Source organism: Coregonus clupeaformis, unplaced genomic scaffold, assembly GCF_020615455.1.
Source record: "Coregonus clupeaformis isolate EN_2021a unplaced genomic scaffold, ASM2061545v1 scaf0772, whole genome shotgun sequence".
NCBI classification, from domain to species: Eukaryota; Metazoa; Chordata; class Actinopteri; order Salmoniformes; family Salmonidae; genus Coregonus; species Coregonus clupeaformis.
In genome coordinates this window covers 214,272-236,919 of record NW_025534227.1, presented here as the reverse complement: position 1 = coordinate 236,919, position 22,648 = coordinate 214,272, and the positions used below count along the sequence as shown (strand labels likewise).

General features: G+C 42.4%; 2 protein-coding genes, 1 long non-coding RNA gene and 1 pseudogene across 5 annotated transcripts; 1 reads left to right on the top strand and 3 right to left on the bottom strand.

Moving 5' to 3' along the window:
• The first annotated feature begins 259 nt into the window (after positions 1-259).
• On the top strand, positions 260-1,536 carry LOC121551094 (nucleoplasmin). 3 transcript variants are annotated; one of them, XM_045216678.1, is made up of 6 exons: positions 275-362; positions 488-601; positions 704-789; positions 934-1,144; positions 1,304-1,360; positions 1,470-1,536. In XM_045216678.1, the coding sequence occupies exons 2-6, from the start codon at positions 550-552 to the stop codon at positions 1,487-1,489; spliced, it is 426 nt and encodes a 141-aa protein (XP_045072613.1). In that variant the 5' UTR covers positions 275-362; positions 488-549; the 3' UTR covers positions 1,490-1,536. The 3 variants fall into 3 exon arrangements, with proteins under 3 accessions (XP_045072615.1, XP_045072613.1, XP_045072614.1); XM_045216679.1 differs by having other exon boundaries at positions 296-362; positions 491-601; XM_045216680.1 differs by lacking the exons at positions 488-601; positions 704-789 and having other exon boundaries at positions 260-362.
• LOC123485627 lies at positions 1,534-3,076 on the bottom strand (annotated as a pseudogene).
• Positions 3,077-3,176: 100 nt separating this feature from the next.
• Positions 3,177-6,360, bottom strand: LOC123485628. The gene is made up of 4 exons (XR_006659092.1): positions 6,028-6,360; positions 4,106-4,186; positions 3,346-3,444; positions 3,177-3,223 (listed from the first exon to the last, which is right to left on the bottom strand). It is a non-coding gene; the product is annotated as an uncharacterized LOC123485628 (long non-coding RNA).
• A 7,749-nt stretch (positions 6,361-14,109) lies between these two features.
• LOC123485629 lies at positions 14,110-22,032 on the bottom strand. Its single transcript, XM_045216681.1, has 5 exons — positions 21,809-22,032; positions 20,734-20,825; positions 17,944-18,042; positions 16,471-16,641; positions 14,110-15,232 (listed from the first exon to the last, which is right to left on the bottom strand). The coding sequence occupies exons 1-5, from the start codon at positions 21,879-21,881 to the stop codon at positions 15,038-15,040; spliced, it is 630 nt and encodes a 209-aa protein (XP_045072616.1). The 5' UTR covers positions 21,882-22,032; the 3' UTR covers positions 14,110-15,037.
• Between the last annotated feature and the right edge of the window lie 616 nt (positions 22,033-22,648).

Sequence of the window (22,648 nt, the reverse complement as noted above, 5' to 3'; positions counted from 1 at the left end):
TTCGATGAGGTTTAACAGCGGTTGGCATCCAACAAATGTTGCCCCAGAAAGACTTCCAACTTGACAACAAACTTCATTCTCTAGCCGTCGCGTATCGATGACATCACGCCATTCGGCTATATTTTCACCAGTGAATCCTTTTAAACACATTTTATCTACGGTTCTCTTTTACATTTACATTTTTATTTTTTGTGCAAAAAACATTAACACACACAACTCTGACTGGATCCATCGTCCATGGGTACACGCCTTTGTTTTCCTGGCCAATGAGAATCGAATACGCTGTGATTAACACCTTGCTTGCCACGACCCAGGCCAGGACAGATTTTCATGCAAGGATTTTAATTTTTTTGTCTCGACAGGTGAGTTGAGTCTCCGTTTACATTTGAGTTCTGGTTGACTTTGGTGGCCTCCAACGATCACTTTATCAACACCAAAACCAAAAACACTGACACAATCAAAAACCTTGAATTATTTATCAATAAAGCAGGAAGAGAAGAGGCACAGGATTGCAGAATATTAAAAGGAGGATAAATCCACTTCATCTCCATGGATCTCTCCACTTCATCCTCTGTTTCTGACACTGTCTGTGTGCTCTGGGGTATGTACTGAGGTTAATGCCACTTTGAGATGGTTTGATATTGGTGACCTAGATGCATGGCAATGTATAATAAACCCAGGGTTTCATCTCTCCTCTGACTAGGCTGTGAGCTGAGTGACACCCAGAGAAAGGCAGTGTTTGAAATAGAGGAGGAGGATTTGTTGGAGCATCAGTTCTTTATCCGAACGGTCAGTCTGTTCAAGTCTTTAGTCCGTCTCCAGCCCTCTCCACACACCCCATTAGCAGAGATCACTTTGACTTAGTCTGTGAAACAAAAATAAACATAGTCCAATGACAGCCCAACCCATAATCTCTGCTCCCCTTGTGTATAGATGTGTCTGAGTGCAGAGGCCAGCAAGGAGATGCATGTAGTGGAGGTACAGGACAGAGTTGGGGAATACTCCAAGCCAGTGCCCATTGCCACTCTTCACCCTATGTGCCAACCTATGGTCAGTTTCAGTGGGTTTGAGCTCATGCCACCTGTCACCTTCAACCTTCGCTCTGGGCAGGGCCCCCTCTTCATTTCTGGACAGCATGTGACATGTAAGTAACTGAGATATGAGAAAATTATGTTATTGTTGAGAGAACGGCATGAAAACAAACATTCAGTAGAAACTATTTGTATGTCAATTCTGGGACTCTGTTCTTTATTTGGCTTTAAGTTAAATTCAAATGATACCTGGTATTTGTGTGCTGTCATAGTGGTCTTTGAGGAGGAGGAGGAGGAGGAAGAGGTCTTCTCATCAACATCCCCACTTGGTAAGTAAACAAATCTAGAACTTCTAAGCTTCATAAAAGGATTACCTATTTTGATCCCTTATGACATTGTACAGTTCAGTATGAAATAGTTATTGTGTTTTTATTTCAGATCATGTTGGGCTTCATTAACATGATAAAAGTTGAAGGACTTCAATAAAACACAGCACAAAAAGTAAGACTTTTGAGTTTCGTATATTTATTCATCACAGAAAGTGCATTGTTATTGCAGGATTAATATTTCACAATAGATGACAATAATACTACAGTATTCTTTCAAATGTGCGAAAATACAGAGCATGTGAGTGCACAGCATAACTCGAGTAAGGAAGAGGCAGAAAGAATCACATAGAAGCAGCAGCATCAGTGGTCACATAGCTATTCAATAGCATGATGGTCTTATTCTTTACAGTAATTAAGGTTCTGATTACTCTACAGGAGTGGTGAGAGGGTAACCATAGGGTGGAGGGATGGTGTTAAGAGGGAATGTTCAGCCCCACAGGCACAGGGAGGGACATAGGCAGTAGGCCTTGCTCCCAGGGGACTTGATCACCAGGTCCTTAATGATCTCTGTAGTGCCGAACAGAGGGAACAGCTTCTCGTTGAAGCTCTCGTTGTAGGTGTAGATGTGGGAGCGGCTGTCTACGTCATAGAAGGACAGCTGGCCCTGGTCATAGTCCAGGTAGACGGCCACCTTGCGGGGGATGAGGCCTGGCGGCAGGGCAGTGAAGGGCACGGTCAGGGCCTTGAGCTCCGTGCCCCTCTCCAGGCGCAGGGTCAGGTAGCCCGTGTCTGTGTTCAGGGACTTGAAGCCTTTCCTCAGGGCTGACTCCTTGGCCACGCCCAGCCGAAAGTCCCGCTCCCCCACCTCCACCTCCCAGTAGTGGCGGCCAGAGTTGAAGCCCTCCACCCCTGTGGCACACCACCAGCCATCGAAGCGCTGGTGATAGTTTGGCACGTCCTTCCTCTCGAAGCCACAGCGCATCTTCTTCTCGTCGTTGGAGATCAGCAGGTCAGGGTTGGCCGTGTCCAGGTCAAGGGAAATCTCCACTGCTGCATTAGAGATCCAGTCCCATACTGGAATATAGATAAAACAGATTAGTTACAAATATTAGGGAAATAAAGATACGTTCTGTGAACATCACATCTGGCTCTGTCAATACCTGTCCAAGGCATCACATACCTGAGTGAGGAATGTAGCGGGCAGCACCTATCTTCTGAGTCCTCTGCTTCCATATGAGCCACTGTTGGGGGATGGCTTCCTGCAAGCACAAAGACGGAGAGGGAGAAAAGCGTCATTGGTAAATATCAGAGCTGTTAACATGAATATACATTCATGTATTTTAAAGGGGGACAATTGATATTGAAGGAGGCCCCCACCTTGTCCAGGCCCCTGTGTCAGTAAGACCCACATGATCAGTTCCATGGCTGTCAGGAGGTTGGGCATGTGGCGACTCCTCCATGCGGCCTGGAGGTCCTCCAGAACCTGAGCCACAGCCTCCCCAGGCCACACACTTTGCTCAGGTTGGGCTCTCAGGTCATTGGTCCAGTTGATGATGGTCCTCTTAGCATTCTCCATGTCCTGCTCACTGAACAGGTCCTGCTCCCTCCACTCTCTCTCTTCTCTGGCCAGCCATCCGACTGCATGGGCCTCTTCTGCTGACAACAGGTGGAGACTCATTCAGCACTGTTTGGAGAAAGTCACCTGCAAGCTATACAGTATATATTAATAGCTGTTACACTATACTGGTTCCTGCCCTCCATACCTTGCTCTCCAGCAGAGACGCCACTCCAGGATGAAGGCCCTGCAAAGAGGAGTGGCCAGATGTCCTCTAGTTTCCAGATGTTCTCCAGCACCTCAGACCTCTGCAGAGAGGGTATAGTGGGGGGTTTAGTAGACTTGTTTATCCTCCAAACTAGACCTGACAATGGATACTTGTTCCCTGTATAATGGATGTTACAAAAGGTGTGTATATATTTCAGTGTACCTGACACACTCGATTGAGATCTCTAGCCAGCTCCACAATAAACAGCTGATTTGCTTCCAGTGGCTCTCTCTTCTCATTCTTCGCCCTCTTGCGAGATTCCTGATGGAGAAAAAAAGAGTGAAAAGAGTTAGCCATAGAACACAAAGTTTCAATGAAATAGAAATAGTAGGAAAAGAGGAAAGGAAACTGATTTAGAGGACTGAAATTGGGTTTTTACTAGTGCTTTAGAAAGTAATAAGGTCAACCCAGAAAAGAAGGAGCCACTTGGCCTTATCAAAATGCACACCATGCTCTTCTCCTGTCAGCAGGAAAGAAAGAGATCTCCTCTCTCCCATAACCCCCCTGACTACATCTATTATCTACCCAACAACACCCTCATTTACTTGTTTACACAATCAAATTAAACTAAATCAAATCAACAGTCTGTGCAGGTTACTTGGCCCTCTGTAGCAAGACTGGCCCTGCAAGCTCTCTGCTGCTTTCTCATCTGACAGCAGTAATCTGTTTGGCCTGGGTTTTTCCATAACACACACACACACAAGTAAACTTTGATTTGATTTGGTTTAAATATAAATCAATAGGGCATTAAATCAAACTACGGAAAAAATTACTTGAGTAAGCATGTAACTGGTGGCGCTACCATGACAACCCCTCCACAACAACCCCTCCACAGCCTCACTACAGACCCTGGTTCGATTCCAGGCACATTGTGTTTTTGTTGTTTGGAGTATTTGTGATGCATGACAGGAGTTTGACCTACCTTAAGCTTGGCTGTGATGTTCTTGACCGGCTCAACTATAAAGTGGAAACACTGCATCATCTTGGCAACTGTGCTGAGATTCTACAAAGAAAAAGCAGCATTAGAGATGTACCTTGACAGACAGGGCACCTGATAGCAGGTCACCTCTACTTGACAATGTTCAAGTGGGCCGATCCATCCATCACACTACCTGTGTAACACAGGCGGCTGGTGGCACCTTAATTGGGGAGGACAGGCTCATAGTAATCACTTGAACGGAATAAATGGAATGGTATCGAACACATCAAACACTTGCTTTCCAGGTGTTTGATACCATTCCATTCACTCCAATCCAGCCATTATTATGAGCCGTCCTCCCCTCAGCAGCCTCCTGTGCTGTGTAAGGATTTCAGATTGACAGGTGCTACTGAACTAAAACCACACCACTGATCTGAGTCCGTGGTAGCAGGACCACCTAAATTCTCTAAGGGCACTCAAATGGTTTGAAATCTAAAACTACCCCTGCCCTACTTTCATTAGAAATATGTCAGCCGTTCCACCCCACTGCCCTATATTCTGTCCCCAGTCAAGTTAAAAGACGCTGGCATTATGGGCAAAGGAATAATGCAGCTCCACTGTTAAGAAGATTTATTTAAATAGTTAATCATAGGGTGGAGGACAGGCAACACATTTACATTTACATTTTAGTAATTTAGCAGACGCTCTTATCCAGCGACTTACAGTTAGTGAGTGCATACATTTTTCATACTGGCCCCCGTGGGCGAACCCACAACCCTGGTGTTGCAAGGCCATGCTCTACCAACTGAGCACAGGGGACCTACGTAAATGGCTAATCGTACTGGACCAAATCATAACAGCAACACCTCTGTGGTCATCATAACATGAAGGATACCTCCCCTTTGGAATCTTTAATGATACGCTGACCTAGTTTTGTGTGGATGTTATTAAAGTCATATTATCATTGTGAGAGAAGCAGGGGTCCTACCTACTTCTAGAGCCTGGGGCATCAACTGATCATTAACTGGGTTAGGATGAGTGATAACAGTCAGAGCAGAGGTTACTTGGCCCACTAACATGACTGGCCCTGCAAGCTCTCTGCTGCTGTCTCATCTGCCAGCAGTAATGTGTTTGGCCTGGGTTTTTCCATAACACACAAACACACACTCCTTGCGGGCTAAGCCAGTAACTCTGCTGTCAGCAGCAGGGTAAATGTGGAACGTGAGTTTAGTCAGTGTGCCACTGAAGCCATTAGCAGATTACCCAGGAGGACTTCCAAACAGGGTTTTAGGTCCTGATACAGCCAAGCACAACCAGATAGAGGATGGCAAGCACAACAGAGACCAAATAATAATGACTGGTGCAAAATAATAATATTGCTAAATGAAATGCATATTCATTAGCACACATTGAGGAGAGCAAAACCAGGTGGCATTTGTTATAAAATGCATGGTAAACTTTTGTCAACCTTTTGTAATAGAATACAAATAAATACAATGGAAGGAAATGGAATAGAATGCACAAAAAAAACTGTCAGTAGGCAAATTAAATAATGAAAACAAAAACAGGAAACATTTTTCAGGTATTCAGAGTAGGCCTATGTGTATTGCATCTTTTGTTTGAGTGACAGTGACCCAGTTACAGACCAGTCTAGACGCAGTCTGCGCACAAAGTAATGAGCAGGGTCGTGTGACTTTGCGGCACTCCCAGAGAGCTTGATCCTATCCTATAAATCCTTGGTTGACATTGCAACATGTCCAATTTTGCACTATGCATGATAGTTATTAGGTTATTTTGCGACACTAAACAATTCCATGCTGTTATGTGACGTCTGTGGACTTTCATGCAATCGAAATTCTGTATTATATTTGATAGAAAATGTCACACAATCATGCAGTTGAATCGTACAAACTTGTAAGACATACCTGTCACAATGTTGTAATGTAAGCCGATTGGTGTCTTCTATGCACAGGAGAAATTCTACTGGAGAACAAGTTGACTGTATGCTGCAGTATGACTGACCTTGTTTACATACAAGATTTTCGTAGGAACGAGGAGGGTTCGGCTCTCTCCATTTCTGAATCCGAAGGCAGACAAACAGCGCCGCCATGATTGTTGTGGTATCTCAGTCGTCCACGAAGCGGAACAGCGGGCTGTCTAGCTCCCGCCTATCCTTTCTTTGGATTGGTGGATAAAAATCATTATTGCAATCCCTTTTTGAATGTTCGATGAGGTTTGTTGACGTCAACCGCCTGTATTCAATGGAGAGATGCCATGCTACTAGCCTCATGTCATGAATATGCATAGCCATCTCGAGACAACTCCGACATAAAGTGTTTTTTCTCAAAGTTGCCGGGATATCACTTGTCCTACTTATATCCGTAGAGAATAATTAAGCTGTCCAATAGATTGAAGGTGTCTGTAATAGAATAAACGTGGCAAAAACAAATGTAGACGTTAATAAATGCTTTTCTATGCCTTCCAAAATGTTTTTTACATGGGGGAGTGCCAAGATTGAGGCACGGTGACTTCAAAACAGCCCTGTAAATCATCTAGTGTATATATAAGACATTGACTGAGAAACATTTTAAAGATTAACTTAGCCTTAAGATGCTTTTGGGAAAACGGGCCCTGTTCAGTACATTGTAAAGGCATCCTCTCTGTAGTATGATCCAGTGTTCACTACTTGACATGAGAATCTGAGTTTCAGAAGCTGAGTAGTTAACTGTGGTATATTTCAGATTACTTCAAAAGAAAGTTCCATTACAACATGGCTAAAGAGCGAATCCATTTATCCATTAGTTTCAAGTTTTAATGTCACCTGCACAAGTACACTGAAATGCCTTTCTTGCAAGCTCCAAACCCAAATGCAGTAATCAATATCAATGTAGCACTAAAAATAAAATAAGGTAGAACAAACACACACAAAAAGTAAGAAATAAGAAGAACATGAGAAAGTAAGAATCTATATACATGGTCAGTTCCAATATCATATTTACAATGTGCAGGGATACTGGAGTGATAGAGGTGTGTGTGTGTGTATATATACTGAACAAAAATATAAATGCAACATGCAACAATTTCAATGATTTTACTGAGTTACAGTTCACATAAGGAAATCAGTCAATTGAAATAAATACCTGAGGCCCTAATCTATGGATTTCACATGACTGGGCATAGGCCCACCCACTGGCCCAGCCAATCAGAATGAGTTTTTCCCAAACAAAAGGGCTTTATTACAGACAGAAATACTCCTCAGTTTCATCAGCTGTCCGGGTGGCTGGCCGCTCCCTCAAAACTTGAGAGATTTGTGGCATTGTGTTGTGTGACAAAACTTTACATTTTAGAGTGGCCTTTTATTGTCCCCAGCACAAGGTGCACCTGTGTAATGATCATGCTGTTTAATCAGCTTCTTGATATGCCACACCTTTCAGGTGGATGGATTATCTTGGCGAAGGAGAAATGGTTCACCTTCCAACAGGACAACGACCCTAAGCACACAGGAGTGGCTTCGGGACAAGTCTCTGAATGTCCTTGAGTGGCCCAGCCAGAGCCCGGACATGAACCTGATCGAACATCTCTGGAGATGGAGAGACCTGAAAATAGCTGTGCAGCAACGCTCCCCATCCAACCTGACAGAGCTTGAGAGGTTCAGCAGAGAAAAATGGGAGAAACACCCCAAATACAGGTGTGCCAAGCTTGTAGCGTTATACCCAAGAAGACTCGATGCTGTAATCGTTGCCAAAGGTGCTTCAACAAAGTACTGAGCAAAGAGTCTGAATACTTATGTAAATGTCTTATTTCAGTTTTTATTTTTAATAAATTATCAAAAATGTCTGAAAACCTGTTTTTGCTTTGTCATTATGAGGTATTGTGTGTAAAAAACAAACAATTGAATCAATTTTAGAATAAGGTTCTAACGTAACAAAATGTCAAAAAAGTAAAGGGATCTGAATACTTTCCGAAGGCTCTGTAGACAGGTGTTTGCCTTTCCAAATCATGTCCAATCAATTGAATTTACCACAGGTGGACTCCAATCAAGTTGTAGAAACATCTCAAGGATGATCAATGGAAACAGGATGCACCTGAGCTCAATTTCGAGTCTCATAGCGAAGGGTCTGAATACTTACAGTGAGGGAAAAAAGTATTTGATCCCCTGCTGATTTTGTACATTTGCCACTGACAAAGACATGATCAGTCTATAATTTTAATGGTAGGTTTATTTGAACAGTGAGAGACAGAATAACAACAATAAAATCCAGAAAAACGCATGTCAAAAATGTTATCAATTGAATTGCATTTTAATGAGGGAAATAAGTATTTGACCCCCTCTCAATCAGAAAGATTTCTGGCTCCCAGGTGTCTTTTATACAGGTAACGAGCTGAGATTAGGAGCACACTCTTAAAGGGAGTGCTCCTAATCTCAGCTTGTTACCTGTATAAAAGACACCTGTCCACAGAAGCAATCAATCAATCAGATTCCAAACTCTCCACCATGGCCAAGACCAAAGAGCTCTCCAAGGATGTCAGGGACAAGATTGTAGACCTACACAAGGCTGGAATTGGCTACAAGACCATCGCCAAGCAGCTTGGTGAGAAGGTGACAACAGTTGGTGCGATTATTCGCAAAATGGAAGAAACACAAAATAATTGTAAATCTCCCTCGGCCTGGGGCTCCATGCAAGATCTCACCTCGTGGAGTTGCAATGATCATGAGAACGGTGAGGAATCCACTAAGGGGACAGGACAACTTCACCGCATCAAAGGGATGATGGACGGGGTCATGTACCGTCAAATCTTGGGTGAGAACCTCCTTCCCTCAGCCAGGGCATTGAAAATGGGTCGGTGGATGGGTATTCCAGCATGACAATGACCCAAAACACATGGTCAAGGCAACAAAGGAGTGGCTCAAGAAGAAGCACATTAAGGTCCTGGAGTGGCCTAGCCAGTCTCCAGACCTTAATCCCATGGAAAATCTGTGGAGGGAGCTGAAGGTTCGAGTTGCCAAACGTCAGCCTCGAAACCTTAATGACTTGGAGAAGATCTGCAAAGAGGAGTAGGACAAAATCCCTCCTGAGATGTGTGCAAACCCTGGTGGCCAACTACAAGAAACGTCTGACCTCTGTGATTGCCAACAAGTACTAAGTCATGTTTTGCGGAGAGGTCAAATATTTATTTCTCTCATTAAAATGCAAATAAATGTATAACGTTTTTGACATGCGTTTTTCTGGACTCTCACTGTTCAAATAAACCTACCATTACAATTATAGACTGATCATGTCTTTGTCAGTGGGCAAACGTACAAAATCGCAGGGGATCAAATACTTTTTTCCCTCACTGTGTGTGTGGTGTATGTATGTATGTATGTATGTATGTATGTATGTATGTATGTATGTGTGTATGTATGTATGTATGTATGTATGTATGTACAGTGGGGGAAAAAAAGTATTTAGTCAGCCACCAATTGTGCAAGTTCTCCCACTTAAAAAAGATGAGAGGGCCTGTAATTTTCATCATAGGTACACGTCAACTATGACAGACAAAATGAGAACATTTTCCAGAAAATCACATTGTAAGATTTTTTATGAATTTATTTGCAAATTATGGTGGAAAATAAGTATTTGGTCAATAACAAAAGTTTCTCAATACTTTGTTATATACCCTTTGTTGGCAATGACACAGGTCAAACGTTTTCTGTAAGTCTTCACAAGGTTTTCACACACTGTTGCTGGTATTTTGGCCCATTCCTCCATGCAGATCTCCTCTAGAGCAGTGATGTTTTGGGGCTGTCACTGGGCAACACGGACTTTCAACTCCCTCCAAAGATTTTCTATGGGGTTGAGATCTGGAGACTGGCTAGGCCACTCCAGGACCTTGAAATGCTTCTTCACGAATGCCACTCCTTCGTTGCCTGGGCGGTGTGTTTGGGATCATTGTCATGCTGAAAGACCCAGCCACGTTTCATCTTCAATGCCCTTGCTGATGGAAGGAGGTTTTCACTCAAAATCTCACGACATACATGGCCCCATTCATTCTTTCCTTTACACGGATCAGTCGTCCTGGTCCCTTTGCAGAAAAAAACAGCCCCCAAAGCATGATGTTTCCACCCCCATGCTTCACAGTAGGTATGGTGTTCTTTGGATGCAACTCAGCATTCTTTTGTCCTCCAAACACGACGAGTTGAGTTTTTACCAAAAAAGTTCCATTTTGGTTTCATCTGACCATATGACATTCTCCCAATCCTCTTCTGGATCATCCAAATGCACTCTAGCAAACTTCAGACGGGCCTGGACATGTACTGGCTTAAGCAGGGGACACGTCTGGCACTGCAGGATTTTAGTCCCTGGCGGCGTAGTGTGTTACTGATGGTAGGCTTTGTTACTTTGGTCCCAGCTCTCTGCAGGTCATTCACTAGGTCCCCCGTGTGGTTCTGGGATTTTTTGCTCACCGAGTTCTTGTGATCATTTTGACCCCACGGGGTGAGATCTTGCGTGGAGCCCCAGATCGAGGGAGAATTATCAGTGGTCTTGTATGTCTTCCATTTCCTAATAATTGCTCCCACAGTTGATTTCTTCAAAACCAAGCTGCTTACCTATTGCAGATTCAGTCTTCCCCAGCCTGGGTTGCAGGTCTACAATTTTAGTTTCTGGTGTCGCTTTGACAGCTCTTTGGTCTTGGCCATAGTGGAGTTTGGAGTGTGACTGTTTGAGGTTGTGGACAGGTGTCTTTTATACTGATAACAAGTTCAAACAGGTGCCATTAATACAGGTAACGAGTGGAGGACAGAGGAGCCTCTCTAAAGAAGAAGTTACAGGTCTGTGAGAGCCAGAAATCTTGCTTGTTTGCTAGGTGACCAAATACTTATTTTCCACCATAATTTGCAAATAAATTAATTACAAATCCTACAATGTGATTTTTCTGGATTTTTTTCTTCTCAATTTGTCTGTCATAGTTGACGTGTACCTATGATGAAAATGACAGGCCTCTCTCATCTTTTAAGTGGGAGAACTTGCACAATTGTTGGCTGACTAAATACTTTTTCCCCCACTGTATGTATGTATAAACATGGGGGATTGAAGTGATGCAAACAATTACATTGATGGAAGTTTCAGTCTATCTGCAATATTAAGCTGATCTACCCCCTAATTATTTTTATTTTTTTATATTTAAAAAACATTTTTTTTTAAAGTTATAAAATACGATCTTACAGTGTTAGACTTTCACAAGGCAATTCAGAGAAACTGATCATAATTTTGGTCCGCACAGAAAGGAGTCATGAGTGCATTCAGGTGTGTGTGCTGCGGCGTATATTCTTCCCAATAAACACATCATCTCATTCTGTTCAGGAAAACCCAGGGTATGATGCCATGTCATCTTGTAACAGTACATCAAACATAGTGATCCTAAACGTTGACACTGTATATGACATGAGTTTTATGATTTGGAAATGTGAAGTGCACATTTGGACTCATGGATGTTTGGCTTGCTTGTATGACATCAAAGCGGTATTTATTATAATCCTCAACGTCTCACCTTTCAAAATACATTGATTTATATTAAGTTACAGCATTTCCCTCACTCAGACAACAAAACATTTGCAAAAGTTGCCATTTCTGTCACGCGTGGTGCTCAAGTTCAGAACGGCTGTCAGTCAAAACCCATACAGCACTGTGAAGCGCAGAGCCAGAGCTCTGAAGACATGTATAGCATGTTACTGTACAGCCACTACGTTCCAATTTAGGCGTTTATTAGTGCCCAAACCTGTCATTTTCAACCCATATACGGGTACGAGTGTAAAGGGCTATGAAGATTCCTACTAACTGTAGTTCGCTCCGATAAGACATATGTGAGATTAGGATGTTTATTGAAGAAAAAAACACTGCTATTTCCTTACCTTCATTGAAATCTGAAGGGTTATCAGAAAGTAATTGTAAATCTAACAAAGCCTGTCTTTCAGTATAGCCTGTGCTAATCCCCTAAATACCAAATCTTTATGCTTAATTAGCTGTTGAGATGTCAATGATAAAGAGAGCACCCCATGTCACCTCTTTTTGTGGTCTGTATTTTAAGGCATCAAACGACCATAAAACCTAATTAACTATATGGGGCTCATCTTTTACGACAAGAGCTCAAGGGGATTACCAAACAGTTGCACTTTGTGTCTGTCAGTCAGAAGACTGTGATGGAAGTTGTTCATCCTGTAGTGTCTTCTCATTCTGCCCCTAGGCTGTTTCCAGATGTTCTGCCCAACTGTGAGGAGCTTAATGACCTCTGAGTGCCCCCTTTTGTTCTCTCTCTCTCATTAGACACCCAACAGCAGCAGGACAATGGAACCCTTGTGGACACTTCATCTAATGAGTTAAACATAATGATGTCATGGTCAGTAATGTATTTCTGTGAGAGTATTGTCTCAAAAGTATGGGGTGGGTTGGTTCAGTTTTCAGTGAAAATGTTGTAATCTTCAAGACTCTGCAATTCTATAGCTGGCCACCAGATGTCAGAGGTCAACCTTTTTATGAGTGACAATGGCTGGAGAAGGAATTTGACAAGGCACAGAGGTAACAAATATGTTAATTAATATAGAGACAAATGCATCCATTGTCCTCCTTATACTGTCATTGTGACTTTTAAAAACAATTAACTCATTGCAAGTAACAATTTACATGATTAAGAAATTATAAAATAGAAATGTAATTAACAGGTAATTAATTCACCTGTATAATACTTAGGTTCCAGAGTCATTAAAAATGCACAAAAACGCCGCTCCCACCAATGTAAAGTGCCGTTAGAGGGTTCGGAAAGGGAAAGTTAGACGTCCTCCAGTGATTTTAGAACTTTTCCTGTTCAAATATCCCAAGTATAAATACACTAAAGTACACACACTAAAGGGTTAAAAAAATAAGTTTTGAGCAAAATAGTGTTTTTTAGACACAACCGAAACTTCAATGAGTAGGGCATTCAAGGATTTGGTCTGATGGTCAGATGTGATGTCATCAGCCTCACCCTTGCTTGAGGAACAATTGAGGAGCAATAGAGAACAAAAGAGGAAAGCACCCCCCGCCCCTCCCCACGCTTGTGCAATGTCATGTCATACCTGGACCACCTATTGAGATGTGCCTTTTGTTAAGTAAATCAGGTGTTAAATGAGGTGAAAAGGAGACTGGTGGACATTAAGACCAGACAGAGGCAGCACACAGGAGCTATGTAAAACGTGTCTTTATTTTCTAGAAGCCACCACCATCTCAATTAGTTCACATGACAGACAGGAATTTATAGACACAGGTCTATAAATGATCATCAACTCCAATTCTTACTCTTACACTTGTATAAACATACAAGTATTTCACAATCCCTGTCTTTTGAATAGACTTGTCTCTACTTGTTAACGGCTGCTTAATCCTCATACTTTTGTTATAGACATGATGTGAGGGAAATATTACATACTTTTTCTTGTCATTCATACTGGTTTCTTCTCAAGCTTGTGCAGGGACTGTTAAAAAACAGGCAGCACAGTTCATCTTATAAAACCAGTTCATGAACAAAAAAGCTTTTAACACAACTACTCTCATTCACTGTTCACAGAGCTCTTGAATAAACAAAGCTAGCTACTTAGTTAAGGATTCCCAGAATCCCAGTGCTGAATTGTATCTTAAAGGCCCAGTGCAGTCAAAATTCAGCTGATGAAACTAACAAGATTTGATCAGTGTTATTTCCTGATAGTTGCTGGTTGAAAATACATTCTACATAGGACCTTCTAAACAGCAGGTTTTGCATGGGTGGAGTTTTGGCTTGCCTGGTGACATCACCAGGTGGTAAATGAGTTAATAGACTAATAAGGTTCCAAACCTCTAACAATAACAACTTGTTTTCCCTTTTCCCTCCCCACTCAGACCACAATTCTTGCTTGTGAAATATTTGTTTTGCTTAAAAGCTATTTTTGTTTCTTTTTGACCATTTTAATGGAAAACTATTACAGTAAAACTATTACAGTAAACTATTACAGTAAGGTACATCATAGATACCCATAAATGATTTGATATTGATATAAAAACGGCTGCATTTAAGACCTGTTACCAGAGCCAACACAGGTTTGGTGTTGTTGACTCACTCTCTTCACAGGTTCCAAGACTAACACACAAGTTGTACCTGGCTCAGCTGTACAACCCAAGCTCAGCAGGGTAGGACACGGGAGCATATTACAACTCACCCTTATACGTTTTTGGCTCAGACATTGCACTAAAAGAGGAGAGTGGTTTTACTCAGAATAGGACTTGCTACAACACAGTTCCCAAAGACCAAATAATCCAGAACACTTTAATCCATAAAATGATCTAAAGAGGGTACCATGATAAAATGTAGACAATATGAGAAACATTTTTTTTAAGTCTAAAGATTGTTCTTCCCTTTTTGGTGTTTTTTCTGTTCACAGCAAAATGGTCTTTGTTTTTCAGCAGCACATTTGCCATGGACTGTCTTTCCGTCTGGCCTGTCTCCTCTTACAGTTACCTTTGGCATTAGAACCTTCCACCTCAGACACATAGTCATGGCATTGGTCATCTCCAGGACTGTTTCCCTTTTCACTGAAGAATGGCAATCCAGGTCTTCCCAGTTCACCAATCTTATTTAGGCTCCAGTTTAAAATCACAACTGACAAGAGGTGTTTAGACATTCAAGTTTGTCAGTATGGAGTAACTCGCAATGGAGAATTTCACTATCTTTGGTCACTATCTTCCAGCATACTGTCACTGCAGGATGTTCCTACAGTACAGTCAACCCATTGGCTGCTGGATCTGATTCAACCTATTGAGAATGTGTGCATTTCCACTGTCTGTTATCCTCTGACCAGTTTGGCACATCAAGGTGGATAAAAAGTGTCAATACTCCAGTTGTCCTTGTTATCGTGTGCCAGCAGGGGTCAGTAGCGAGTCTGAGGATTCAGACTGGTTGGGTGGCACTGTTGGCATCCTGAGTGGATGGGCACTGAGTGGTTACCTCTGACTGAGTGGTGAGGTCTGTGCCACGGTGTGGAGGGTAAATGTTCTGGGGGTGAGGGGTATCTATTCCAGACCCCAGAATGTCCAAGGGCACTTCAATGGAGTGGCGGATGCTCTCCTCATACGTTGGAGGGGGCTGTAGGAGAGAAAGAGAAGAGAGAAAGCTCTGGTTAACACTGCTTTAGAACCTAGGGTAAGTGGGTACGTGTCAGATGGGTGAATGGATGGCTTGATTTGAGTGTGTTGCGGCTCATCATATCAAGCTATACTTTGTGACAAAGTGAGACACTTAGTGAGTCACCCTCTTATGTGAACACTCACAAGTGAGAGGCTATAAACTGTCCTGAAAATGTTAAACTCTAAATATTCCACACATATAACTAAATAACCCATGACCTTCTAAAATGACATCCCATCTAAGATTAGAGACTCCATTTCCCAGGTGCAGGTGTTTCCTAGCGTGTATTGGCTGATACATGATATCTAACACAAAACCTAATGGCATCATGTTAGCATTTACATGACAGATTAGGTTGGCAGCACCCGGGCTGCCTTTAGCATCACTCCTCCAGTACAGAGCCTATCTCCGTCATCAGCCAGCTCCTCACTCCCTGACTGACTCCTCTTATCTTTTAATTGCTTGGGGGCCCCGCGGGCGGCAGGGACAGCCCTGCACTCCTCTCCCAACCCTATAAAAACACCACACACGTACCGGGCAACACAGTTTCACTCCAGCCCCTCTGGCCACCACACATACAGGGCAATTATAGGCCATCAGACCCCCCTATGGCCTAAAACTGTTTGACGGGGCCACTTTGAGCTACCGGTGACAGGATGGAGGACTGGTGGGAGGTCACTTATTCACTGGGACGTTTATTAAAGAAAAAGAGGAGAAAAAGAGAAAAGCACAAAGCTCTGCCACTGTTTACACTGAGGACACAAGCTTTAGTGATGTTTTATGTGCCTTTTTCTCATTACCTTGTCTGCTCGAGCGTTACGCAAGTCAAAACCCTGGCGAAAGATCAACACGGTAAAACCTGGTAATGCGCAGTCTGTGCATCACTACAGCAGAAGATGAGATGATAGGGCTCCTATTTGTGGCACTCTGAATAGTGTTTAATCTTAGAACAAGCTCCAGTTACCCTGTGACAGCACATTCATAATGAACAAACCCTCTCATTTATTATCTTCTTTTAGAGGCCTCTGCAGTAAACAGCAGATTATTTATGTAAGGCTCTTTAATAATGGACTAAAGATTAACTTTGGTAACATTCAATGATCTACACTTTCCAGGCAGCTGAGGCAGTGTGTCAATACTTATGAGGCCACATGCCACTTATCTCACTGTTACCCATCCACCTCCCGGTATCGTACCTCAGTCAGCATGGGGCCGTTGAGGCCGAAACGGTCAGCGATCATCATGTGTATCTGTCTCTGGCGGTCCTTCTTCCTGACACTCTCGTAGGAGGGCAGCCTGGGGGGGGGGCGCCTCCAGGAGGGCAGGCGGTAGCTGGAGGGCAGGCCGATGAGGAACAGCTGCCCTGACTGATGGAGAGAAGACAGAGACAGACAGGGGAACACAACGGGACAGTTAGAGAGATGTGACAAACACTTTGATGGAAGGTACTGCTGGTGTCTGTTTGGTCATGGAGAATCCTTGTCAGTGCATCACTTCTGACTATACTCGTCAGAGCGATAAACCTACCCACACACAGCGGAAGCAGGGCCCCCTGTTCCTGGAGATGTTTTACAAGACAAACATGGTACCAAAAAATTAATAAATAAAATATTATTTAACACTATAAAACATGACAAATGTATATATAATATGATTTAATTACATCTTGAAATTGGTCTGAGCTGGTATTGATTATTTTATAAAGCAAAGTACATCTGTGTCTGTCCCTATACCCCCTTGTTTGTTAATTTAACAGAAAATACACTTCTATATTCCCCTGCCCTTATCACAGTCAAGACACCCCTATTTTATAGGTAGAATATTATGGAATATATAACAAAATAAAATAGAAAATAATATTTTTGAAAAGCAAAAAGTTGCCAGTGCGAAGTGAGATGCACATCTTGTGACTGGAATGGTTACTTTTTAAAAAGAGTGACAATTTGAGAAGGGTCTCATACGCTCAATTTATTCAGGGATATAAACCATATCATTTCTTATTTTCGATAATATATATAGATGTTAGTTCGGATTAGGTTCTGCCTGTTCTTTGGACATTTCAAAATTGATTTACAATTTTATATTGCCCATTGCATGATTGCTCATGAATGACCTTTTACCCCATGACATTACACATCTGTTTGGTGAGTAGGTTTACTATAATGTTCTTCCCTGTAACTTGTTTTTGAATGGCATCTGAAAGCAAAAGTAGTCTATTCTATATTACATTATTAGGTTGAACTATAGCATAGTATACACATGGGATTCAGTTCCTTGTGCTAGACTACAGAAAGCAATAGCCTATCGAATTGATGTGGATGTGTTTGCTGCTTATGTTGAAGACTGCTGTCTACTTATCTAAAGAACCAGGTGTAGCCTATGCCTAATTCTTTCTCCATGGTTCTGACTTGTCTGCTCGTTGCACATTGCCTTGTATCAATCTGTGCACTTAATAATCCCGGTGCAGGTATAAGCTACTTAATGATGATTGACAACCATTCAAACATTAATGCATTTATGATACCAGCTACTTTGGAAGTTATAAGCCATAATTGTAAAACTGTAAATAATATGCCCCCCACCCCTCCCATGTTGTGAAACCCTATCACTGGGACTGACAACATATTGACTGAAAACGTATTGATCCACCCAGTGCTGGGCCTGCTTACCTGTGTCTGTGTGTTGTCGTGCATGACTTCCTGAGTCTGTTCCAGACAGGGGTTTCCCACCAGTGTCTGTCTGCTGCTGTAGTACTGAGGAGGGGCGTCCTGCAGGAGGACAGAGGGAACAGTGATCAATGTGAGTCAGCGTATAGTATGGTGAACCACCCACTAGCACATTAACTACAGAGATGAGTGAACAACTTCTATCAACCCTCAATTTAAATTTGAGATTCAACGAGAATCTAATTCAAATAGAGATTAAATGTCGTTGACGATCTGCCCAATGTTAGCCTCATACAACCATCTGGAAGTCTTGAAAGCTTACTTTCTGTTTTGATAGCGTAGTGGTAATCAGTCTGGTAATTACGAGGCTAGCCCAACGTCCCAATTAGGAAGGCTTTCACTAATTTCAGCCTTATTGACCAATTGTCATGCCTTGTTTCATTCTTGTGGGTCCTGACTTTTAGCAATACCATAAATGATCTAGCCTATAAGACGACCACCCTCCGATTTCCGTGCCTCCTCCCAGTCCCACCCCTTTCAAACAAGATTAGGCAGGCTCACACTGTATGAGGTGCTGGAATTCTTCAAAAGCCCTGCTGGAAAACTAGGTGATTACCCTGGGCCTAAATGAGTCTCTTTGTGTTGGGGACAATGCAGTGTCCTACTGTGTCATCAGGGTCCCTGGCAAGAAACCACACAGTGTGACCTTTTCAGCATCTCTCTCTTCCCTTGTAACTGCAGCAAGTACCTCTTAACAAGCGTGCTCAAATACACATTATGACCCCCATACTTAATTTGGGCGGCATTACACAGCATTACAACAAAGTAATTTTTTGCCTGACTGAGAGTTGAATCCAGCATGCGTGATGAGTAGGAGGAGAACGGTTGTAGCAATTTACATGGGAAAGTTGCCCCACTGCGAATCACGCATAGGGAAGTAGGCTTGTTCATATCAACAAAATGGTCACCTTCAAAACATCAGGGCCAGTTTTTGATGCCCGCCTGAACGGTGACATCACTCACGTTCCCAGTGATGCAGTTTGACCTTTGCCACCACCCCTCCAGTATGTGACAGAGAGACGCCACAGAAACATTGATGTCAAAGGTCACCTTCCCTCGCTAGTTTGCACTTTCAAGGGGTGAAAAAAGTCCTCAGGATAAAAAGGGGAGATGTCCTTTTGTTTCTGCCTCTGATTCACCCAGCGTGAAAAAGCACAACCGTGTAAAATCAGAGCTGAAGTGGGGGGAGGATCCCATCGGCAGTGTGCCTTTTTCAGTGCCGCGACCTGAAGGAGAGCCATTGTCCCCAACACCCACAGGAGGGTCTGGCCACTATTCATGGTGCAAACTGAAGCAGGGAAAGGTATGTGGCTACAACACAGATAGAGGAAAGTAAACGTTCCATCGAAAAAAATAATAGAGGCTTTTTTCCATGTGAGCCTCCCTCGCAATCTGGCTTGCCTTCAAGTTGGTGTCCTTGTAATGATCTTGTAACAAAACCACCCTCTTCCGCAACATGCCTCAGTTAACCAGTCACTATGACTATATGGGTGACTGGATAGGATTTGTGTAAGAGACATAACAGGGACACCAAAAACAACAAATTGATTTCAACAAATCTGTTTCTATTTAAAATAACTTCATTGTCAGGAAACTTCTTGTTTACTTTTCTCACACCACTGCCAGCTATCTGTGTATTCTTTCACCCAGTAGCACTTTGTCACCTGCACAGTTCCCAGAGGTCATCTCCATACCCACCAAGATCTTTCCATATTTACACCCTGTCACCCACTGTTTACTGTATAGACTAGACTCCACTCCCCACACTGACAGGGATGAGCAATGTTGTCTGATCTGTCATGTGTGGGTTACTCTAGCTGACAGCAGGTCAAAATGGCAGACATGTACAAGAGGACAAGCCTGTCTATTCCTGACAAGAGACAGCATAACTTTTCTCTGTCTGTTCAGGCCAGAGCCAAACATAGCAGAACCAAAGGAGATGTTGGTGTTTCCTGTCTGTCTGAGAAAGTATGAGTAGTGTCCCTGTGCTCCAGAGATAACACACTAACCCTACCCCAGGGACCGAGGGGGGGCAAGAGCGGGACGCAGGGCAGGAAGAGGAAACATGGAGGATGGGCAGAAACTGAAAACTGACCTCCATGGAGAGTTTATACTTCCTGTTCCCTATTTCCTGTACCAAGTTAGGGACTTTAATATTGGTTATAGTTTGAAGTTGTTAAATAGTTTTGATATGTATGAACCTCCATACTTTGGACATCCATCATGGTACCATTCATATAAGTTACTCTTGTCTGATAAGTTCTATTCTCAGGGAGGGAGAGGAAAGGAGGTCAACAGTGATACAGAAGACTTTTTGCTAAACAATCTGTTTGTAATATTCTCATTGTAGTGGTGTTGACACATCACAAGATTGACGCAGGTATCAATAGCATTTATCAATGCTGCCTCACCACACACTATGCCTCATGGTTGCTTTGGCACTCAGAGATAGTTATGGATGCTGGAGTTCATAGCCAAAGCAGTGTTAATTCCATCAATACAAATCCATGGTTTTACAGTGATCATATCAAGTTTATTCTGGGCCTGTTCCCATAGTCATGCAAATTTTACATGACACCTCTTAATGGCGCTACATTGAAATTGCATGGTACTTTTGGCCTAAATCACCTCATCTAATCTGTATTGTGCCGAATTTGAATGTATGGTTTGTTCACAAGTGACACTTTCTCATTAATTTCAACAAAATATAGTGAATGAGCTCAAGGTCCTTACCATGTCTCCATGGGCATCCTTGCAGCAGTGAGGTTCTTTCCGGTATATGGACAGCAGCACCACGATCACCACAAAGAACACCAGACAAGAAACTAGTAAAGGAGAGGAGAAGAAGAAGAGGAAAACTCATCACCTGCTGTTAACAATGCATCACAATGACAAAGGACAGTCCGTGCAAACACATATGCAATACCCAGTCAATGAAAGTACATTTGTGATGACGTCGCCAGTTTGAAACTTCTCAATACGATGCATCAATGACCAAAAAGCTGTAATGTAATGTAATGTAAAAATGTAATAGTTTATTATAGTGTTCAGGACACTGTAATATGCTGTTGCTAGGGGACAGAGCTTTTCCTGCTCAGGTCACAGGTAATTAAGTTGAAAAGCTGTGTGGACATACTGTGTAGACTATTTAATGGAACGCTGTTCACAATATGTTTTTCAATCTGTGGACAGGGATAATTGGCTATCGTAATGTTAGTCGCAGTCGATTTTCCACACTTCAAATTAATTTACTATCAAATCTAAATGTGAAGTCAACCATGTAATTCATCTTCTGATACAAAACAAGTCCAAGAGGAACACTGGCAGCTTCAAGATAATACAGATAGGTTCTAAAAATAGAAAGCTTCATATCTAACATGGTAGGCAAATAGGCTGCTATCTACAGTGACAGCAGCTGGCGAACAGTATATTCAACATATTCCTTATCACACCACCACAGCAGTGATTTGATAAAGTAAAATTATCCATCATTGGTGTCAACAACCTGCTAAGGCAACAGACTCCCCATCCAGATCTATAGCATAGGTCAGTGGTCCACATAGGCTAGACTGTGGCAGTTTTCTACAACTTTACAATAGTTGTGTTTTGTCCAAAAAAAATGAATGAACACATACAACTGCTATTATTGTAACAGGCAAAAGTGACATGCCAATACGGATATTTATCATAACAGATGGGTTATTTACAAAAATATGCCTAAAAGTACATCTGATTTTGATCTATGCTCAAATGCCACCATCAGTTTCATGGAAAATTTGACATTTTGAGAGATTAAAAGCTTACTTACATGCTGCCACAATGACCGTGAGTTGATCCGATGTTAACTGAGAGGGGATGGTTGGAGTTGCAGTGGTGGACATCTCTGGCGAATAGACTATCTATGCCCAATTGGATCATGAATCAGAGGCTAAAAGGAGACTGTTTTCATAAAAGGGACCGAGATCAGAGATTCTGCTTCTTTTCCTCATCCCCTGTCCTATTCCAATGCAAGAGAGACGAGCTCCAAACAAGAGTCGGATCAGGGAAACTCAAGCTGGTAAACATGCCACAGTATTTGAGTCCTAGGGCGCGCTGTCGCTCTCTCAAATTCCGTGACGTCGCCCGGCACCTGACAACAAACAGTCCTTGGACGATGTTGATAGACACGCGCGCGCAGTCGCCAAGGAGGCAATTTGGCTGACACTGGTTGTTAAGTAGACACTGAACTCATAGCAGCACACCGAAGGCTTTGTTTTTATACTGTTGAGACAATGTAATAAAGGTTTTTCTGCTGCATTTTCTTTACAGATCATAGACTAAATACAACTTTACTCAATCAATCATTCAGAAATGCACTAGTCTGTATTCTTCATGACAGACTAGATAGGCTTAATCACCACCATCAACCAGACTGTATCACAGGCTAATTCAAATAGTTTATTTCTTTGATTAAATGTAACTTATTGACTACATTCACACAACACCACGCTTTACAATATCTTAAAGCCGGCCAATACAGCGTGTTTGAAAAGTAAGAAGCCTAATTGTTTTCTCTTGGTTGGGAATCCCAATATTAGGGTCCAAATCAGCCAGGAGGACATCACATTCCAGCGTTGGAGTCACTGGTTACCTTGGAGATGTCTGTGAT

Excerpts from the sequence above, each read along its gene's own strand:
- LOC121551094 (XM_045216678.1), top strand. The coding sequence starts at position 550 with ATGGATCTCTCCACTTCATCCTCTGTTTCTGACACTGTCTGTGTGCTC. Across the intron at positions 790-933 it reads ATCAGTTCTTTATCCGAACG|ATGTGTCTGAGTGCAGAGGC; the intron begins GTCAGTCTGTTC and ends CCTTGTGTATAG. Across the intron at positions 1,361-1,469 it reads CTCATCAACATCCCCACTTG|ATCATGTTGGGCTTCATTAA; the intron begins GTAAGTAAACAA and ends TTTTTATTTCAG.
- LOC123485629 (XM_045216681.1), bottom strand. The coding sequence starts at position 21,881 with ATGTCCACCACTGCAACTCCAACCATCCCCTCTCAGTTAACATCGGAT. Across the intron at positions 20,826-21,808 it reads CACGGTCATTGTGGCAGCAT|TTTCTTGTCTGGTGTTCTTT; the intron begins GTAAGTAAGCTT and ends CTCCTTTACTAG. Across the intron at positions 15,233-16,470 it reads ACGGCCCCATGCTGACTGAG|CCCCCTCCAACGTATGAGGA; the intron begins GTACGATACCGG and ends TCTCTCCTACAG.